General features: G+C 39.0%; 1 protein-coding gene across 15 annotated transcripts in view; it reads left to right on the top strand.

The window, feature by feature from the left end:
- The window catches only part of TENM2 (teneurin transmembrane protein 2), a 654,736-nt gene that overhangs the window by 554,255 nt on the left and 79,472 nt on the right, over positions 1-21,009 (top strand). For 8 of the 15 annotated variants that reach the window (XM_019289969.3, XM_010406237.4, XM_010406239.4 and 5 more), the window contains 2 exons: positions 2,224-2,256; positions 17,188-17,382. In XM_019289969.3, coding sequence (XP_019145514.3) covers positions 2,224-2,256; positions 17,188-17,382 — 228 coding nt within the window. The remainder of the gene's footprint in view (positions 1-2,223; positions 2,257-17,187; positions 17,383-21,009) is intronic. The other 7 variants (XM_010406241.4, XM_010406240.4, XM_010406238.4 and 4 more) reach the window with 1 other exon arrangement.

The raw sequence follows: 21,009 nt of genomic DNA, 5'->3' as shown, positions 1-21,009 counted from the left end.
TTGTCCTTTCTGTGTTGTCTCTTTCCCCTCAAAAGCAGAAATGGTTTAATGGAAGCTTCCTTCAACTCTTCTACTGTTTTCTTGTCAGACATCATGGTATTTCTAAAGAACAAAGAAGCTTGAAAAACTACACAAAATGAGAACATGGGTGTGTTGACAGAACTCACATTTCTGTGCAGGCACAGCTGCACAGCGTTACCCTGAGAGCTGGATGTTAGGGCTCTTTGCCTCACCTGTTTCACTGTCATGCCTGTTCTCACAGCCACAGATTTTTCTGCTTACTTGAATGCTCTTCATATGTGAGAGCAGTTTCAGAAGACAGAAATCAAAATTGGGATTCTGTGTATGGTAAACCACAGAAAAACAAGATATAGAATGACATCTTTTCCAGCATATTATGTGTATGGACACATGCTTAATGTACATCTACCATAATGTTAAATTTATGTTTAAACTGTCACAAGTATGGAAGGATAATGTTTTTTTCAATTTGATTTTTTTCTTAATTATTATTTCCCTAGCAATGCATCTTTCAATATCTCATTTCTCCGCCATAGAATAATTTGAGGCAAGACTCAAATAGAGAAATGTGGAGAAAATGTGAACAAGCTGCTCAGATGGCTTTTAGAACTTGGTCCATGCAGTAGCAGCAGTCTGAGAGCTTCCCTTTGTGTGAACCCCAAGTCTGATAGGAAACACAATCCTTTATACCACAAATACCCTGTTGAGGCCATCAGAGGCAGAGTCATCAGGGCAGTCTCTACAAGCCATTTGTAGGCAGTGCACAGGGACCCCTCCATCCATGTGGTTCTAAAAGATAAAAATGAAGGAAAGCTGTGAGAGACAGCACAGATTTGACTTCAGATCCATTAGCTATGAAAATTATTGGAAAAAGATGAACTTTTGGCTCAACCCACAGGCTGTAACACACTTCCGTACCCAGACTGAAATGGAACAAACTTCACCCTCTCAAACACTCCTGCCAAACACTGTGTGGGGTTTTTCTCACCATTCTGTGGAAATAGCTTATTATCAGGTGTTCAGTATCTGCAGATTTACTCCATTCTTGCTTAGGCAAGATTCCCTTTGGAATTTAACCTTATTAAGGTTTAAGAATTTCATCTAACATACAAAAAAGGTAATGATACATTTTGATCTCATGTGGATAAGATATGGCATACAAAGAAAAAGAAAATCTGATAATCAAAAGATAATTCCATGTGGGGATGTGTCCTGATAAAGCAAGTGTGTACAGTTAAAGCCAGTGGAAGATTTGCTGTGGATTGAACTGCACTGTGAGTAACCTCTTGTCCACAATTATGCGTAGGAGTTATTGGTGAAAAGTGATGCTCTGGCCAAGGATCAATTAAAGAATCAGACACGCAGCTGTGATTATCTTATTTTCTGGTGTGTTGTCACCTTTTTTCTATTCATCTCTATTTTTCTGTAACCTCTATGATAAAACCACTGAAGTATATCAAGAGGTCCTTCTTGCTTAGAGCTCTTGCTGTTTATGTCTGATCATAGTCTGGATTTTCCAGGTCTGTGGTGAATCTGTGAGCAGACATCCTTCGTCATGTCCTGCCTTTCACCACTTGAGAATAGAGTTCAGTGTTACAATGAGTTGAGTTCCTAGAAGTGACTCAGAGTTGGCTATAATTTCATTTCATCTCATAAGATATTTGAAGGGCATGCAACTCTTCCACTCCTTTAACAAAACCACTTCCAAAGACACTGTCAAAACTGTTTTGCAACTGTGAGCAGAGCCTCCTTTAATTTTGCATTTTAAAATACTTGGATTTGCATCATAAGCATCTTTAGCTAATCTGAAAAGGTGAACAATGCACCATCACATGGGATTTCTACATTGATATGATGAGCATAGCCTGCTAAGAGATGGTGTCCAATTTGTGAAAGAAGGACAAAAATGGAGTCAAGTAGCTTATGTCAACTGCCATGAAGTTGCCATTTAGCAGATACTTTCAGTTAATTATGCAATGTAATAAGAAACATGTTTAATATTTTAATCTAAATGAAATTAAGGCTTTTGGATTTTTTTAAACCAGAAATTTGTGCGATGTTTGATCAGTTGACTTTTTAATCTGATTTTAAGAACTCTAATTATTCAGATTTATGTTATTCGCAATTTCTTTTCCTGTTCTCCTTGTGTGGGTTTTTCATTATTTTATTTTCATTCTGTTTGTTTTTGGCTTACTGGCAAAGGACGGCGCCACTTTAATAAGTATAAAAAGAAGGGTAGGTTTTTTAAAATTTCTTTTTATTTCTTTTGCAACATCTATTTAGTTTGAAATAGTTACTAAGCTGTAAAGTGTAGTCTCTCTCTCTTTAAATTTATTCTAATGGATTTGCTGTTTGCACCACATTAAGAGTTCCTACCACTGCCATATTCTTTGTTATGTGTGGGCTATTAATCTCTGTATAAAATATGTAAAAAGCTGTCAATTATTAGGTAAGTAAGGTATAATTGCTAGAAGTAGCAACTCTTGCTTTTTTTCAGTTGTTATTCTAATTTCAGTTGCTTGAGACTCGTCTTGCTCTGAGTCTTTTCAAAGGCTTCTTGCTTGGACAACAGTGCATAAAGTAATGTTTTTTCATCCACTGAATACAGTGCTTGAAACTGCTGTCTTTGTGCCATGTCCAGAATGCTCCCAGTGGCAGAAAATGTTCTGGGAGTGATTGCAATGAGGAAAATACAAAATTTGGGGTGCATCCTGCAGAATAATTCAGTACTTGGTTCATTGCTGTAGAGCACATGGCCCACAGGAATGAATGAAGTCCAGCGCACGCTGGTTATGTATAGGAGAATGTATTTCCTCTCTATGTGAGTCAGGGAAACAGTGTTCATCTTCATAACTTGACTCAAAATTTTAGGGGCTGGAAATAGCTGAAGCAGACAGAAGCTCCCTGGACTCTGAAGGGAAAGGTGAGGGGGTAGTGAATAGCCTTTTTCCTTTGCCTGTCCTGCATGTGGCCATGGCCTCACAGAAGAGATGGGACCTGAGGAGCACCTTGGGCCTTCCATGGCACAGTCAAACTGGGGAATACATCTTGAACTATTCAAGTGACTCCCTGCAAGTGTCTGCACTAACAGGTTGTAGATCAGACAAGTGAAGGAGGGTGGATCAAACATAATGATGCCATCACCAGATGGGTTTGCAGAGCAAAGAGCTGGAGAGGAACAGTAGTGTAGGAAAAATGCCAGGTTTGTGGCATTATTAAGATATTGTCCTGAGCAGTAATGTAAGTTAAAGCTGGTCTATTGCTGTTAATCCTTTGCATGCAAAGCAAATAAATAAAAGCAGCACCTGACTCCAGGGATGTACCACCTCAATAAAACTTCAAAGGGAACGAATGGGAGCTGATTAACAGATATGAAGATATGGGGGAAAATGGTGATGATGCACTGTTATAAACACACCAGCAGTGTGACTGTTGTCAGCTTGGGGGAACACTGTGGTAAAGGCAGTTTTAAAGAGGGGTAATGGGGCAGAAAACCACTTGTGGATAATGGTGGGCAAATGGGGCCTTCAAAGGGGAGACTGAGCATGGGAAACAGTTCAAAAAAAAAGCAGTTCTAAAATTTGACTTTCAAAAGCATCCTAAGTCCTAGAAAGGTTGAAGTCAGAATTGAAGCAGTGAGCAGTTCAGGGTGAAGGGGGTCTGTAAATGAAGTTAGAACATGAAGCTCATGTTCCATGAGATAAAAGATCTGAAACAAGACTGGGAAAGAAGAGTCACACAGCTGAAGGTTAGATTAATAAATCAACAATATGATTACTGAAGTACTGTTGCACATAAACATGACTGAAGAAGACTGAATTTATCAATGCAGAAAAAAAAGTGTTTAGTTAATATAGATTTTATTTACTGGAAGCCAGGGCAGAATTCTGACCAAGAGATGGAATGCAGAAAAACATCTGTAGAACTTTGTCAAAGCCTGAATGTGAGGCAGGAAAACAAGTAAAAAAAAAAAAAAAAAATCCAGATTATGAACCTTAATGAAAGGTAGAATGATGGTATTTTCCACTTTGATAGAGCAAGAATGCAGGGCAGGACTGAGAAGAAGTGAGATAGAGAAAAAATGATAAATCAAAGAATAACTATTGGTAAGCATTTTAGATGTTCGTAATCATAGCATGTCTCATCTTACACTGTACTTTTGAAGGAAGAAAAAAAGTGTGCTTTTCTTTGGAAATGCTGCATTCCTGACTTGTCACCCACACATATCTCACATCCTTTCTTGCAGTTGACAGAATTCAGCATGTTCAGCTTCTCCCTTTGAATCTCTTTCTGGGTGGGTTTGGTTTTGGGTTTTATGTGTTTATGTGTGTATGTGTGCCAACTTATGTGTGTGCTGCAGCAGCAGCACAGCCCTGGCTTGTCACTCAAATCTTCTCTCACAGGGGGTGGAAGCATCATTTTGATATTGAACAGGGCTGTCTTTGGCAGTGTTCCCCTCCAGCAGTTCCCACCTCTCTGACGCAGTACCTTAAAATGCCTTTGTTATAAATTTTCTTCTTGTTTTCCCAGTCTCATATTTTATTAGCAGGCTATTTTCATTTCTTGCAAACTGGTCGTGTCCTCAGTTGCCTTCCAGTGATTTTATGTACAGGGCAGTGATCACCTGCCTGCCCTCGTTTTTCTTAGTTTTGTAGAACTGCATTGCACTCTAAAAAGGGGGTTGTGCCATTAACTCCGCCTAAAATTAATTGCAGAATAAATAAATAGACATGTAACCCATTTTGACAATGACTGACAGCCACTGCTGTCTATCAGCTGCTAGCTTGCCTGCATGAAATGAGATAGCAGCTTTGATCCAGTGTCAGGTAGACAAGGAGAGCCAACACAAAATCCATCACTGCAACTCTTTCTAATTGGCAATTTAAACAGGAGCCAAGGGCTGAAGGGGTCACAGGCTGAATTCTTTCAGACTGTTAGTGGTCATGGCTCCAGAAGGGGCTTGGAGCACACAGACAATAGGGGCTATCACATCTAGTCTGCAGCTTCCCTTATCAATCCTCATGGATTCTCTTGGAGATTAGAAATAAGAGCAGGGGACTGGAGGGTCTGGACTCCAGAATTCTACAACAGATGCCTTGTTAAATGTCTGTTACAACACAAGTCATTTAACATCCAGACATTTCATTGCTGCTTAGGAATATGTACCTGTCCCTCTAGTACGGTGTAGATTGAACAGGAGGATTAGCAGCACTCGGATTGCTCCCTTTTCTGCACCAGGCTGGAACTGGTGCTCATACCCTTTGCATTCTTTGTAAGAGAATATTTCCAAAGTTGAAATAGAACTCAGGAGCTACATGTAGCACTGGGAATACTTGAGAAAACAGACTTTAAGAATATAGGTTTCAACATGCAAAATATTAACTTCTCATTGTTCTTAAAGTTTTTACGGTTTCTGCTGATTCCAGCATTGAATTTATGGTTATAAAGAATTTATCTACAAAAGATCTTGTCCCGAATCATTTTAAGTGGGGATTCTCCTGTTGTTTAGAAGCACATCCTTCCTTCTTTTTGTTATAGTTGGGCCTCTACAGGGCAACAAAAATGCTTTACATTTTTAAAAGATGTGTATTAAATGTTATTAAATATACCTGATAGTTGCATCTAGTGTAGCAATTTATTAGCATGTTTTCTGTATTAAACCACCAGTAAACATGCAGGCAAATTTGTGCATGTGAAATACGTTGTCCTTTCATATGTTTCTGAATTCATGCTACAGCCTATGAACTTGAAATTATGTATGATTCCTTTTCCCAAAGAGCTTGTAGGAAAGTGGTGCAGCTAAGAAGGCAGATTTATTCTGTAGGAGAAAATTTTAGACAAAACTAAAAGGATTAAGAAAAAAGAAATGGGGAACGCTGAGAAATTCAGTAATGAAGGAAGAAGAAAATAATTGACAGGAGTCACTAATGCCACTGATGGACAACATGATAGGTAAAAAGTGGCCGTGTGAGGAGTTACAAGTCTGTGATTTCAGCAAACACTCAGCTATCTTGATGTGATCATTCACTACCCGAGCCTGGAGAAACTCAGAGACCAAAGAGAGCCACAGGCAGTACTGTAGCTGAGTTGGAACCAAGTTTTATTGGCCTAGTAGGATAAGAAAATTTGTTTTGCTTATGCCCAAGATGGAAAGCACATGGAAACAGTAAAATCTTATTTATGTATTTTTCTTCAACAGCATTATATAATATTTTCATACTTAATAAAAACTGGGTACATTCATTTGATCTCTCACAGCTGCCTTCAAAGACTGCTGTATTATCAGATGCTTCTCTATCTTTCTTCCCTTCTTATACATGTGCAGCATAAACACACCTATTTGCACAAATATTTTCTGTTTCAATGGGGTTCCAATAAGTAGAATATTTCAAGAGGTTCTGAGTGGAGAAAGGAAGTGGAAATGCATATTAATACATGCAGGACACAAACCATAGTGCAGCTTTGTTCTGGCAAGCCAATTTTTTTTTTCCTTTATAATACTTCCATTGGTGGCCAAGAATTTCTCTGCTCCAACTCTGCTCTGCTGAGCTGAATTGTGCTTGCTGTGCTGTATGCTTTGTAATTTGTTTTTGTGTTTAGTTAGTTAGCTTATTTAATTGTGTTGCAATCTATATTTTGGTTTTACTTTGCTTTGTCTCCGTGGAATTGTACTGGTGTTTGTTTATTTCATTAAGTTCTGAGAGTTCATATTTGCAGTTGTGTTGGGATCATCTTGGAGTCCTTGTGATGCTGGTAAATGTCACTGAAGCAACTATGATTAAGTAGTATTGTAAATCACATTATAGAAATACAGCAGTTGTAAGACATCCTTAGACATTTGCCATCCCTGATTAACAGAAACAGCCCTGAATCACAGCTTCAGATTTCAGCATGCATGACTTTTTTCACACCTACACTATATCTGGATTTGAACCTGTAATTTAGATATTTTTCTATATTTAGTCCCTATTTCAGTGAGATTAAATTCAGTTAACTGTCATCCCCTTTCACTTTCTCAAACAAACAGAAAAAATCTCTAATTCAAATGTAGAAAACTGTTTAAATATCTGCAGCTAATGTGGAAGTGCGCAGTTAAACATGTTATGATTTAACTTTTCTGGTAAATTTAGCAAGGCAAATAATACTAACTAAAATGAGACCAAACCAGCCTGCATTTTAAATCCCCTGAGCTCTGCAGCCTGTGGGTGCAGTCCTGCATCTACTGCACTGCTGTTTAGCCAGAGCTAAGCCATTACCAGAGAAGCAATAGTTTTTACAGCATTCACTGGGAATGGTGTAAAACTTACCAAAATATTTGAAGAAACATTTCACTTTTTTGTTCCTTCTTCTAGAAGCATAAGTGACTTCGTGCTGTTAGTGCTTCTCTGTTATGGATCACAACACATATGTTTGGAAGGAAATTTCTGGTATTTGATGTTTGTCCTTACTGCTGCTTTTTGTGAGCTTGAAGCATCATCTCTTTGATTCCTCACTGACTCTTTCCACTGGGATAGCAACTGAAACCTCTGAAATAGTTTAGTTTTCCCTTCCTCCGCAGTTTTCCTAGTGATGAAGTTATCAAAACATACGAATGAAGATCTACATGCTTGTCTATGACAGTAGCTGATTTCAACATCTGTTGGTTTCCATCTGTTGGCAGGAAGTAAAACTTGTTTCTCTGCATGGTCTTGTATCGACTTCACTGCTTGTATCTAAAGCAGGAATTTCACAGCTCTGATTCTGTGTTACTAACAGAAAAAGAGTTGGTCTGGTTGGTTTGGGTTTTTTCCTTTCTTTTCAAAGGCATAAAATAAGTGGCAAACGGATCAGTCTCATTCTTCAGTGGTAAATCAGAACCAGAGCAAGGGAACTTCCATTCCCTTGAATGCACTGATGCATGTGAAGAGTTTGAACTGTGCTGCTCTTAAACGATGTAGCAGAGAGGGAGGACCTGAGCTGGATTGGCTGCAAATCATGTTCATGTATTTTGTGGAGAACTGCAGTCTTCCTTTAGCACAGGCAGTGACAGTGGCACAGCTTCTGCAATGGTGGAGAAAGAAACAACCAGGCTGACCAACAGTTGAATCCAGAATGTACTGACAGGACAAAGTCCTCAAGACATTTGACTCCTGGCACAGCTAGCTGATTTATCAAGTGTCAGTGCACTCATATATCCTCTTTTGTCTCTGTCTCCAATTTGTAGTTTGTTTTATGCCACTTGAAATTCTTTTTTTTATGTGCAGCTGTGACTTCTCCAGTGAGACAGTACAGTGGTGTCTTTCTCTCCCCCTGAAGCACTCCAATATCTTAGTATCTAAGATCTTTGTTGGTGGTTACTGAGATTGTCTAAGCTCATCTTCACAAAAGCAGTAATGGGGCTTCAGTCCTTTCAATCCACCATTAAAATAGTTCCGAAGTGTTTGATATTGGCTTAGTTTTGGTTTCCCTGTTCTTATGGACTGCATTGTTATTGTTGTTGAAAGTATTATAGGGGTTAAATAATCAAGCAAAATTTATTTGTGCCAAGTGAGCAACCTCAAAGAGATCATTTTTAAAAATTGCTTTGTTTCTGGAAATTGGTGCTAGTATGGGAAGAGCTGTTTGTATTCCATACATAGATTTTTTGTAGCAGTTGTTAAGCAGAGCAATTATCTAATGGAAATAGATACTTTGTACAATGGTTGAGGAGGGAACAGCAAGTGTTTTCTCTGACAGATAGGCTCACACTGAAGGTGTGAGAAAAAATATGACCTTTGTGATAAATTTGGCCAAAGCAAAAGTTTGCTGAGTGTTCAGAAGAATGTAAATATTAATTGTGCAGCTAATGCTGTCCAGTCACTTCTATAAAAATCATGCCATTTTTTTTGTAGAACAGCTTAAGTACTTATCGATTGAGAACTTCTGTAACTTCCAAAATGGAGGCAACCCCATATCTCTACAGGTATTTTAAATGACTTGAATTAATCATAGGCTTAAAAGTCTCTAGTGATCTTCGTTAAGTTTCCTGGGTTTAATTAAAACATCTGTGCAGTTTTAATTTATCGATTCATCCAACTCATATGTCATGTTTTTAACACACCCCAGCATGCTCTGCATCATTTTTAACCCGATTTCCACTTAACTAAAGCAATTAAATTCACCCCGGATTAATTAAAGCATCCATACTTTAGTGCTTAAGTCAGCGTGTGCTGCTTTCCCCAAATGGTTTCTGAATGTCAGAGATTTGACACACCTGATAGGTTTTTTGTCCTTCTGGAAATTCTTCTGTGGCTTTCTTCCTCACTTGCTAATGTGCAGTTTGGCAGAACTTGGGAGCTTGGTGATGCTGGGGTTGGGCAACTGAGGTAGGGAGAGCAGAGCTTGACTGCTGTGAGGGACATTCCCTCTTAATGCTGACCTGATGCTTGCCAGGGCAGAGTAGCACTACTCTTAAACCATTTAAATTAATTCTCTGTTCTGTAGTCAAAGCAAACAGTTTCATGAAGTAACTACTAAACCACCCCATGTCAGTGACAGTCTTTCACAGTTGTTCATTCTCCTGCTTCTGGGTGAATTTCTAGAAGATGACTTCTGCTTGGAAGAGCATGAGCTCTTAGAGCAACCTAAAAGATGTTGTAGATCTTTCTAATTGTCACTTAGAACTTGTTCTTAAGAACTTCCATCAGCCTGATGGAAGTTGGTGAAATTAGTGATCTCTGAAGAGCTGTCAGACCAGTCAAACACCATTCTTCCTGACCATGCAAATAGCATGTTTGTGAGGCACAAAGAGCAGGTGAGAGAAAACAGTCTTGGATTCATTCAATCTCCCATTCCAGAATGATTTTCTTGGGCCTAATTTTCGTAGGAGTGGAGCAGCTTCTCAGAAGGAAAGTAGTATCAAAATAGTGTAACTAGTAAAAGAGAAACAACATAAACCATGAAGTGGCCTTAGAAGTTATTTCAGATTTTCATATCCACAAATGAACTTCAGTAAAAGCTAATAGGTTTGCAGACAAGTAGTGAAATGTGCAGCCAACTGATTAAAATAGGTTTAAACAGAAAATATGAAAGAAAGTGTTGTCAAACAAAACCCATTGTGTTTTCAGACTACAACTAAGTAGATTTATATGTCTTCTAATTTTTAGAAATGTCTTGTGGGCAAATACTTGGTGTAAAAAGGGATATGCTAATTAAGGGCAAATATTTGGTGTAATAAGGGATGCGTAATAAAATAAGAGATGTCTCAGTACTTTTTTGTTTATAATAGTAATGTAAAGTCTAAAGCTAACATTTTGAATCAAGTTGACAGCAATTAATTTCTTTAATAACTGGGCTGATTTTCTAAAATGCAAATGCTTTCGATTCCTTTGGGTATAGTGATTTTGTGGATTTTAAGCCATTTAGATTAAGATTGTTCACATATAAATATTGCTCACATATTTCATTTTAGGAGAACAGGAACTTGATTGTAGCTTTTGCAGTGAATCTAAAATTATTTGGGGCTTTGGTAGACAGTTGTAGGATTTAACTCTAGCATCAGTAAAACACATCTTCTTCACCTGCTTACTTATTAATCTAATTTGTCCATTGAAGAGAAATTAACATGTGCAATCTAAATGCTGCATATGCATCACCAACATAAAGACCAAAAAGAGAAAAATGCCAGTACAGCGCGACTTTAGTCTCATCTATCAGGTTAGGAACCAGGCAGTTGTACACAACATTTGTCTTGGATCTTTCATCTATTTCTACTCCAGTCTGGAGCTGACCTCGAGAGCATTTATGGGCTTCAGATTTGACTGTCAAAAACTGGGATCCATCTTCTTTATATATTGGCAAAATTGTGCATAATCTCTCAGCAGTAGCAGCTTAATCTCTGCTAAAAGGAAGTCCAAGTGTGAGGTATTATGGAGTCTGAATTGATTATCCCCTAGAGGAACTGCACCCAGAAGGGTCACTGATAGGGCTCAATGCTAAGAAGTTTGACCTACATCTGTCTTCAGTTCCTGGTGATCAGTGAAAAGAAGAACAACTTTAGTTTCATTATGCAATTGTGCATTTCAGTTCTTTATATAACTAGGAATTTGTGCAACTCCGTGTCCAAAGAGCATAGCAAGACTGCCCAGTCAGTTCAGTGAATTTTTGTCACTGAAATTCACTTCCTCCTCCTAAACAGGAGCACCTACAGATAAAAATAAATATTTTTCTTAGGTGTGGCAAAATTCTGTACTGTTCAACAAGGGCTGAACATATCTTACATAGGAGTATAAATAGTGTCTCTTCAGAATGTTTTGTTGGTTTTTTTCCCTGAATATGTGTGTTTGTTTAGAGGGAAGTAAAGCTGTAATGGTTGAGACCAAAATTCCATTTCACCCAGGATTTCAGCTATGATGGTGGCGTACAGCAGATAGTTGGGGGAGAGTAAAAATTTTACTTGTCTTTGTTGCTTCTCCATTAAATTCTACTGGTTCCAGAGATAATGTGTGCTGGGACTTCCTACAATAGATGAAGCCTCTTTGTGTTCAGTAGCCTTTGTAGACTTTCATTCCGTGAATTTGTATAATTCTATGATCAATCACAGAATGTTCTTCCATGAGTTTTAACTTGTTGATTAATTTTGTTAAAATTGTTTGATGGAACAGTCAGCAGTATTCAGGCTCTGTAGCTGATTTTCAAGTGCTCTCTTAGTTCAGTCTCAAGCTCACACTTGAACACTCAGTCCTGATTTTCCATCCTGTTTACATTGTGAACAGACAGCCAAGCTCATCTTTTTTGCACACCAGCTTGTGGTAAGAAGAATGTGGTTTATACCCAAGATTGGGGCTTGCAAGCATTATGGATACAACCATTCTGGCCCTTACCCAAATACCACCCCTTGGTGCAGTTTTGTCATGGGCATCTCACCACAAAATTCTGTGGTACACATTAAAAAATTAGATGGCACCAGAAATTATATTCTTCCTCTGCCATGTTTGAAAATTTACATTTGAATGTAAAGCTGAGCTGCTTGCAAAATAAGAGTAATATAAGGGCATTGCTTGTGACCTGGTGCAGGACAGGGAAGCATTGTAGGTACAAATTCAAAAACCTTTCCAGTCTGCATATATTTGTGCCCAGAGACTCAAATAACTTCGAAGAGAAGTATACCAATTTGTCTGTTTCATGAGGAGGAACCAAAAAAAAATCTGCAGTAGCGAACTGACAGCCTAGATCCTAGTGGTACAGGACTCTCTCTGCACCAGGGTAATGTTTGCTCTACAGCAAGAGAAACCAAGCCAGAACTCTGCCTTCTCATCCTGTTTGGAGCTTCAAGTAGCAGGCGAAGGCCTCTCAACCCAGCAGCTGTGTAACTAATGCAAGTTCTTCAACAGCCTCCAAGAGTTTGTCTCCTCAGATATCCTTTGCTGGTTTCTTGCCATGCTCTAGAAGAACTGCTCTGGTGAGTATGTGTGTGTGAACACTGGAAGGGGGGTGCAAGGAGTGTGTACACAGACAGCAGCTGGGATACCCATGGGTTGTACTGGACAAAGTGGTGGCTTTTGATGCCAGACCTTTTGGGCATTATCCCTTGCCATCTCCTCTCCTCATCAATGTGTTGTTACCAAATCACCTTTATTCATGCATCAGGGAATATGAACATTAGTCCAAAATAACCTCTAGAAAGAGAAATTTTAGAGGGATGTTTGGCTTGTTTTCCCTGCTCAATTAATGTTCTCAAATGTGTGCAGTCCACAGGACTCAGAGGTCTGTAGTGTCTGTTCACCAGCTGAGCCCCATGTTAAAAACTTAGTCTGATTTTGTTCAAGTAACAGTGAAGGGCATAATCCCATACCCAAAGAAACGTTTGGGGTTAATAGCTGTTGTGCTTATCCAGTCTTCACTCATGTTATATACCCTTGGGCCTAAGTTGCTTGAGTGTTGCTGTAACTGCTCCTGAAGACCTCTGTCCCCTTTTTTCCAGTGCTGGTGTGAGATACGCAATCAATCTCTCCACAGAAATGGGATGGAACTTGGTTGTTCCATTACATAAACTGCCTGCCTTTATTGCTTCAATAGACTTTGAGCAATCAGTTCTGTCCTGGACCAGGGGCCATCCACTTCACATGAGGAAACACAAGCAGTCCTAGATAATAAGAACTCCAGAAGATACTTGAGGAGTTTGTACATCAGCTGAAGATGCCAGGATGTAAAATGAGGGTGAACTGGTTTGGGTCTCATTCTGCAGCTATATGATCTAGCAGATAGGCATGGCAGAACTCTTTCTAAGGCTACCTGCTCCTGTCCTCTATAGAAAAGCATCTTGATTCTCTCTCTTCCTCAGGCAGAACAGACTATAATAGCATAAACAGTCATGAAGAACTATTCCTTGCAGCAGTGATAAGCCAGCTTCTTATAATAACCTGCATCTTCCTGCATTCTTGCTTACATGTTTCTCCTGCAATCGTAGTGAGATGGCATTCTTGGAAATGCTAAAATCTGACCCAGAATCTCTGACATTTTTCTTATTCTCAAAGTGATATTCCTATTATATAGCTTGTAGAACAACTCCAGCAGAGGGTTGTAGATTAAACTGTGGCTTTAAATTGCAAGTGTCTTAATCTTAACTATATCCCCTTCATCCCTAAGGTTAAGTGACAGATTCTCTTGTTTGTCCAAAGTCAGTTCTGGTGTCACTGGCATCATGACTGCCCTGGCAAACCCCTGAAGGCAGATTGCTGTTCAACTTATAGACATGCTTCACAAGGACTGAATAGATTTGTGAACCATAGGAAGACCTCTGACCTGATAGAAACATGAAGAGAGGAATGAAAAGCTGTGACATGGCTTTCAGCTTTTCTTCAATTCCTGAAGCACCGTAGCAGAGTCAGGGAGCACTAAAAAACTGCTGTGGGAGCTCTTTAGCCCAAAACCCACCACCATCCAGTAACCTTTCTTCTGCCATGCCAGGCTCTGGTATCCCAGAAGCTGAACCCTGAAATCCAGGTCAAAAGTAGGAGCTAAGAATGGCTTACTCATAGAAAAGTTCCAAATAGCAGATACACATCACCTTTAGCTGGACTGCAGTTACCCATTGCTTAATGAGACTTAGGGGCAAAGCAAGCAAAGAAGTGATCTTACAGCAGGTGTCTGGCACAGAATTATGGGTCCAGACCACTCTACCTGGGTCTAGAGAGGTCACAGTTAAGTGTCTTGGAGGTTTTTGTTGGTTTGGTTTTCTCTTTTTATTTATTTTAGTAAGGGGTTTATTTCTGCTCAGTCCCTCTTTCAAGGGAGAGTGCTGTTTAAATAGAGTTATTATCTCTATTTATAGAGTTTTCACTCCAGAGGAGAGGTTTGCAGAACAGAAATCCTTTCAGGAGTTGAGTGACACGTTGATCTGCAAAGCAACAAAACAAAAAGAGCTGTTCCTCACTCATATCCAGCTTGCAAGTCAGCTTCAAGTTTTTGTCGTTATAACTACTTGAACAAATGTGGTTTGTCCAAAGAAACTGTCTAATGCCCACGGATTCATCTAGCCTTCCTGGGACCTGTTATTCCATGCAGCTTTGTCACAACATGGTGACGAGTGGGGTGGGCAGAATCAAGTGTGTCCCAGTGCAGCTGGGGAATCCACACTGAGAAACCATCAGTAATGACAACTTTGAGTCTCTGCCGGGGCATGGAAGTGTGTAGAGAATTTGCATCGAGCAATATTCCTTTATTCCTTCCTTCTGTGGTGGACTTGACCAAAGAGACTGCAGGCTTCACCACCACACACCAGAGGTGAGGGTTGCCTTGTCCTAGAGAGAGAGATTTTTGTGTTAAAGTGAGTTCCAAATAAAGGGCCAGGGTCTGGTCAATGTTTCAGGGTGTGCAAGATGACACCAAGAAACTTGCCACTCGTGATCACTCCAGGTCTTCAGGGCAGGCTGCCTTCTGATCACCTGCCCAACATCCTCAACACTGTGGCAAATAAAGAGAGCAGGACAGAAATTATTACCTTTCTTATGCTGATGTGAGAAAATGTATCAGTGTCAGCCCAAAATAAGCTTTTAAACTGCAGTGAAATGGAGAGTTGTGGACAAAGGAATTGTGCCCCCAGGTCTTCATAGCTAAAAAGTGGAAGTGGTGCCAGGTTGATCCCTTTCTTTCTGGCTCACCTGGTGACTTGCAGGAGCAGTAGCTGGACACCCGGGCAGGGAAAGGCTGTGCTGGGAACTGAGCCAGGCTCCACAGTAGAATGTGCAGGCAGAAAGAACAGTCACAGAGCATTCACACTGCTGTTAGTTCAGCGTGTGGTACTTCAGGGAAAGCTGTTTGATGGTGAGGTGCAAAAAGATGTCAGATAGGCTGTCCTAGAGTGCAGTGTGGGGACAGTTTGTCTGTGTGCTATTTCAATACAGCTGGCTCAGTGAGCTTAGTTCTGAAACCAGCTGCTGAAAGCAAAACCAGTAGAAATTTAGCATAACCTTTTTCACTGAACTCAGTAAAGCACTTGTGAAGATATAGCACATCTGAAATGAAAATGTTGCTGATGGAAATTATATTTTACTCAAATTTCGGTTCATTTTTGCAGTGCATAAGAAAGCAACTGGACAAAACTTACAGTAAGAGAGAATACCAGGAATGCAGTAGAATGAAGTCCTCTTGTTACCAAAGGATGGATAATATGGATCTAAGACACAGGAGCAGTAGCAAACCCCAAACTTCAGCATGTTGACTTTGATACTGTTCTACTGTAGAAGAAAAATAGGCCAAAAAACATTATACATATTATATGACATGTGGCCCATGAATCTGTAGTCTTAATTGAAGTAATTCTCAGCACTCTAAATTTTAGCTAGCATTTCAGGTTGGAAATTTGATTTTTTATTTTTTCGGATCAATTTTTTCCCATCTCAAATAAGAAAATTCATAAGAAAATCTATCCTGAAGTGTGTTTTTGCAGGAGATCAATGGGACAGCTAAGATTAATAAGCATTGCAGGACTGGACAGTGGAGAAGCTGGTTAACTGGACCATTGCACATTTCTTTGTAGGAAATCAATTACTTGGGTTCTTCTTGATCATTCGGGTTAAAGGGATAATAGAAGACATTAGGACCTTTTAATGATTAGTAGTAGCTTTTGAGTATATTTTTGGCACTGTAAAACTGGGTGTTCATTTCTAATTACTTTGAAGAGGGAAAAGACAGGGAAATACTTTTCTGTCTTTATCAAACTGCATCAGAGAGAAGAGCACAAAAGGATTCCAAGGTTTTCTCTAAGACTCACTTCATTACTCCCATTTTCTGTTATTTCTATGTTATTTTCTCCATTTCTCTGGCTGGTGACCACACATCCAGTCTTTGACAGGCATGAAAGTTCACAGATTGCCATGTTCCCAAGGGAGACGTGAGCACACAGGAGTGAATATGACTTAGTGAAACATTTATATGCACCTGGGTTTTAATAAACTACTTGTTTCTTTCCATTGCTCTGCATATGTACAACATCTGATTCCTGGCACCCAAGACCTACTGACTACTTTTATTATTCATATGCTTCACTTAATTTGCATAAATGAATATTTGCTCAGAATGTGTCTTACCCCCTTGAATAATACAATGGTGAGGGGTAAGGGTTAATGATGCTTTCTTGCCAATACACACAGGGTAAAAGCTGTCACTGGGATTCAGGGAAACAGGGCTCAGCAGGGACAGTGGTGGCAAGGTGCATTTGTAGTATCTGAAAGCTTGTGTCATTCTTGTGTTCAAGATTCTTACACTGAAAACCAAAGGGTCTAAAAAAGTTTGGGGACATTACATTAAAGAAGTGTTATGGTAGAAGAAAGATGCCATATAATAAGCTGTTGTGGGAACTGAACGTTTTGTGTTCCATCTGTGAAAATCGGATGTTACCTAGAGAAACAAAGCAGAGTAATGTCAGACTCAGATCCGTTCGCATCAGTTATACCAAGCATTATCAGTATTCCATAAAGCATAGGAGCTGTATTCTCAGAATGCCCAACACATATGTGCTTTATTAAATAGCAATCAAATTATTTCTTTGGGAAATGAAGAACTCAACCACTACGAATTATCTCAGATTTTTTTTCCCAGTACATGAATGTATTTGAGTATAAGTGTTTGATAGTGGATTTTTGGTGCCCTTTTACACAACTACATGCATGACCCTGTGTGCTGTTTTTCTTTCGTTCCATTTTCCAGCTGCCTGCCCGGTTCTGTGCAGTGGCAATGGTCAGTACTCCAAGGGCACCTGCTTGTGCTACAGTGGCTGGAAAGGTCCAGAATGTGACGTACCCATCAGCCAGTGCATTGACCCCTCATGTGGAGGTCATGGTTCCTGCATCGAAGGGAACTGTGTCTGTTCTGTGGGCTATAAAGGAGAAAACTGTGAGGAAGGTAGGATATTTCTTTTCTGTGTTGTGAGTTTGTTTTCTGGGTTTGGGGGTTATTTAATGGGTAGGAAAAAAAGGAAAGAACAGAATAAAAATCTAAGCATAAAACTGCTGTAGCAGATTATTTTAAAAGAGGGTAAAAATATAGTCCATCACAATTTTACTGAGCTATCAGAGTTCAGACAGAACTTCTGGCCTTCTGTATACATTGCTTTGCAGTATTAAGAGTGTCTGCCACAAGTAAACCTGAATAATTCCTTTGTTGAAGAGCGAAGAAAAATCTTACGGATTATGTTTATCGAACAATTTAGATGTGAAATGCAGAGGAAAAAGGAGCAGTAGTAGACAAAATTGTATAGCTTCAACTTCACACAAAGCACATATCAATCACTATTAAGACAGAAGCTGATGAAAAATATTTGAATGACTTAGATATCCATGTTGGTTACAGACTTAATGTGGGGCAAATTACTCCTGTTGGCTGCAATCATATGGGATTAAGGAAAGGTAGATGGCACACATGAACAATAACTGTCCTTTAAATGCAGAAAAGCTTTTCAGGTTGAAAAGTGTCCAGTTTCTTGAGTATGTAGAATGAGGAAATTTTTTAAAATAATCCATGCAAAATGTGATCATAGATTAAGCTCAATACTGGTTGTATTCACAGAGTTTTCTGTTAGAATGCATAACATAAATTGGAGTGCTTTTCTTTTTAAAATATATTACTATGCTCCAGAGTTTATTAATCCTCCAAATGGAGAAGCAGCTTGAGTACTGAAGTGATAGGGCTGGGATGTCATGCTGCTAGGATTTAGAAATCTCTCTGGATTATTCTGAATGGGTTGCAGAGCTTTATTGATACTACGTGTATCAATTTTTATCTTACCCTATAGTAAACAGTTGTCTCTCCCGCCAGAAAACAAAGGGAAGATAAACAAACCACTAAGGGTTTTATTCTCAGGACTACAGTCATCACCTTTAGGACAAGATCTTGCATTAGTCTGAGTGAGCTTGTGGTAAAAGGGAAAAAGAAACAAACCAAGGATCTTCACTGGTTCAGCTCATTCCTGTAGTCTCCTTCCACTAAATCCTCTCAACACTGGTTATTAGAGCTTTTCTCCAGAATTCAGTTGAAGAGTTTTTGTATTGCTTTTAATGGATTACATTTTAAACTATATCCAGAAAATGATGTAATGTCCTTTTTTTTCTCCTTAGAATTGATAGTTCTCAGTTCACCCTCAGTGTATGATACTAGGAGATATTCAGAAATTATCTGAAATGCCTTGCTTTAACTATCATACTCATCAAAATCATAGATGGAAAAGACTGTCTTTAACATGGTCTACAGCATCCAATCTCTTCCCCAGGAATGCAGAACCTCTCTTTCTGGTACTAACTGCAATTGTTTGCTTGGTCTCATTGAGTTTTATACATTTCATCATGTATTCTGTTGTTGTATAAATGTTGTGTTATTAGAGAGATTATGGTAGATGGCCTAAAATGGTCTTTGTTTCATTTAATTCTGGAAACTTTACATTGCAAGCCATTCCTCCCTCATTCTGATTGTAATTTCCAGCTACTTGCATGGAATTCTCTCTCTGCTTTCAGTTCTCTAGAATGGCTGTGGTCTATCTGGGCCAGACACCTTGGATGCCCAAACTCTGTAAGAGAAATAGGCTCCCATAGTGCTCAACCCGTGTTATCCTCAGGTGACTGGAACGGTGAAGCAAAGACATCAGCAGCTCCAGAGAAGTTTGTAGAACAAGGCAGTGCAGACCTTTTTGCAAAGGTGTTGTGCTAACTCCAGCCAAAACTGGGAACACAACAAAACTGTCAATCAACAAAGCTTTTTGGGAGGTGAATTGCTATGTGAGATGAATGATATACATTATTTAATCAACACTGTGCTTGGAAGGATACGTTTTTTCTTTAGAAGATAAATGGGTTACAAAGGCAGGAGGTATTGATTACAAACTTGGAAGGGGCCAATAACACAGCAAGAACGGTTAAAGTAACCTTTTGCATATGTGATTGGGCAATAAATAAGTCAATAAATAATTCTGCAAATAAATAAAAATCAACCACCATGTTTCTACTCTAAAATTCCATTTCTTTTGTACATACTTCTTACATTAATTTGTGTGCTATGGGAGAAAGGGTGTACTGTGAAGTGGTGTTTCTCTAATTAATCATCTAGTCATAGTTAAAGTTTTTGCAAGAACTGAAATTTTACACTTTTAATGGTAGAATGATAGAAATAATGTTTCTGTATTTATATATAATATGTGAAATCTCCTCTATTGATTTGAACTGCCAAAAAAGAATGGCAAAGGTTGATTCATTTGCCATTTGCCAACTAGGATATTGAATTAGAATAAGTGGGTCAGCAATTTTTTTTTTCCCCAATAGCTTTTTATTTCTGATATTCATCATGGTCATATTGTTCAAACAATTTACCTGAAATGAAAGTGACACCAAAATCAATATTTTTGATGCACAATTTTTGCAGCATAAACACTGTTTTTCTATTAACAAATTTGCACAGAAGATGAAGTGGGGCATTTGTCAGGCTTCATTCAGTCTGCTTTGGGGGGAACGCAAGTGAAATTGCCAAATTAGGTTAAGTTAAGGGTGGTTTTCTTGTCACTTTCCTGGTCGAGTCATTTTTCAATGACATTTAACTTCGTAAGTGTAATTCATGGCTCTTTGGGGACTTCATGGTACATATTGTTCTGAAAACTCCTTGACCTCCTTTTTTGTCCTTAAGGATATAAATTGCTTTCAGTACTCTTTTTGTCAAATCTACAGAGGGCCCAATACTAAATGAGCTCTAATGATCTGAGCTGCCAGGGGGCTGTGAGTTCCAAGCCTAACATACTTGCTAAGGCGCATTCTCCTTTGTTTAAACACCAAAGATGGTCCATTTACAAATCCTGATTAAATACCATTGTAAACCTTGCTACACCTCAGGGCCAGAACCTTTGCAACACAAGTCAGAGCAGTTCTATTGCAGGTAATCACATTATGCTAATTTCAACAGCCGAGGATCTGGCCCCAGATGATAACTCTGAGCATGTATTAAAATAGACCAAGATTGGAGCTCAGAATAAAAACTCTCCTCAGTTTAAACTTTGAAAGCTACTACTTACCCAGATGATAGAACAAAACAGCTGTAAAGCACATTGGTCTAGAACAAAGGACAAAGGTGTTTAGTGTGTTATCCTGTAAAACAAGGGAGGCTGGGGGCTTTGGGGCATTGATAGGCTCATTCTGTAGAAATAAATCAAAGCTGCATGAGCACTGTAATTCAGGATAGGTGGAAGACAGTTAATTTACGTAGCAGAAGGTGGTGTTTTTCATATGCTCCACATTCCTTTCATTAGTGCTTTTGTTTGAGAAGGAAGATGATACATTCCTGACAAGGAGAGTACATTATGACTTATCATTATCTCCTAGAGTTAGCTGTCCTATAACAATGTTATACACGTGTTACCCTTCTACATTTTCTGTTAAAATATATATTCTAAAAAAAACCAGAATAGACCAAATGTAGGGGGGAAGCAACCTTCATCCTAAAAGTAAATGAACCTAAGTTTTTGTGTACTTTGGTTCTTTATTCAATCAGACTGTT

The sequence above is a fragment of the Corvus cornix genome, chromosome 13 (assembly GCF_000738735.6).
Source record: "Corvus cornix cornix isolate S_Up_H32 chromosome 13, ASM73873v5, whole genome shotgun sequence".
In the NCBI taxonomy this organism is placed as follows: Eukaryota; Metazoa; Chordata; class Aves; order Passeriformes; family Corvidae; genus Corvus; species Corvus cornix.
Note: the sequence above shows the minus strand (reverse complement) of the source record. Positions and strands in the feature narration are given on the sequence as shown.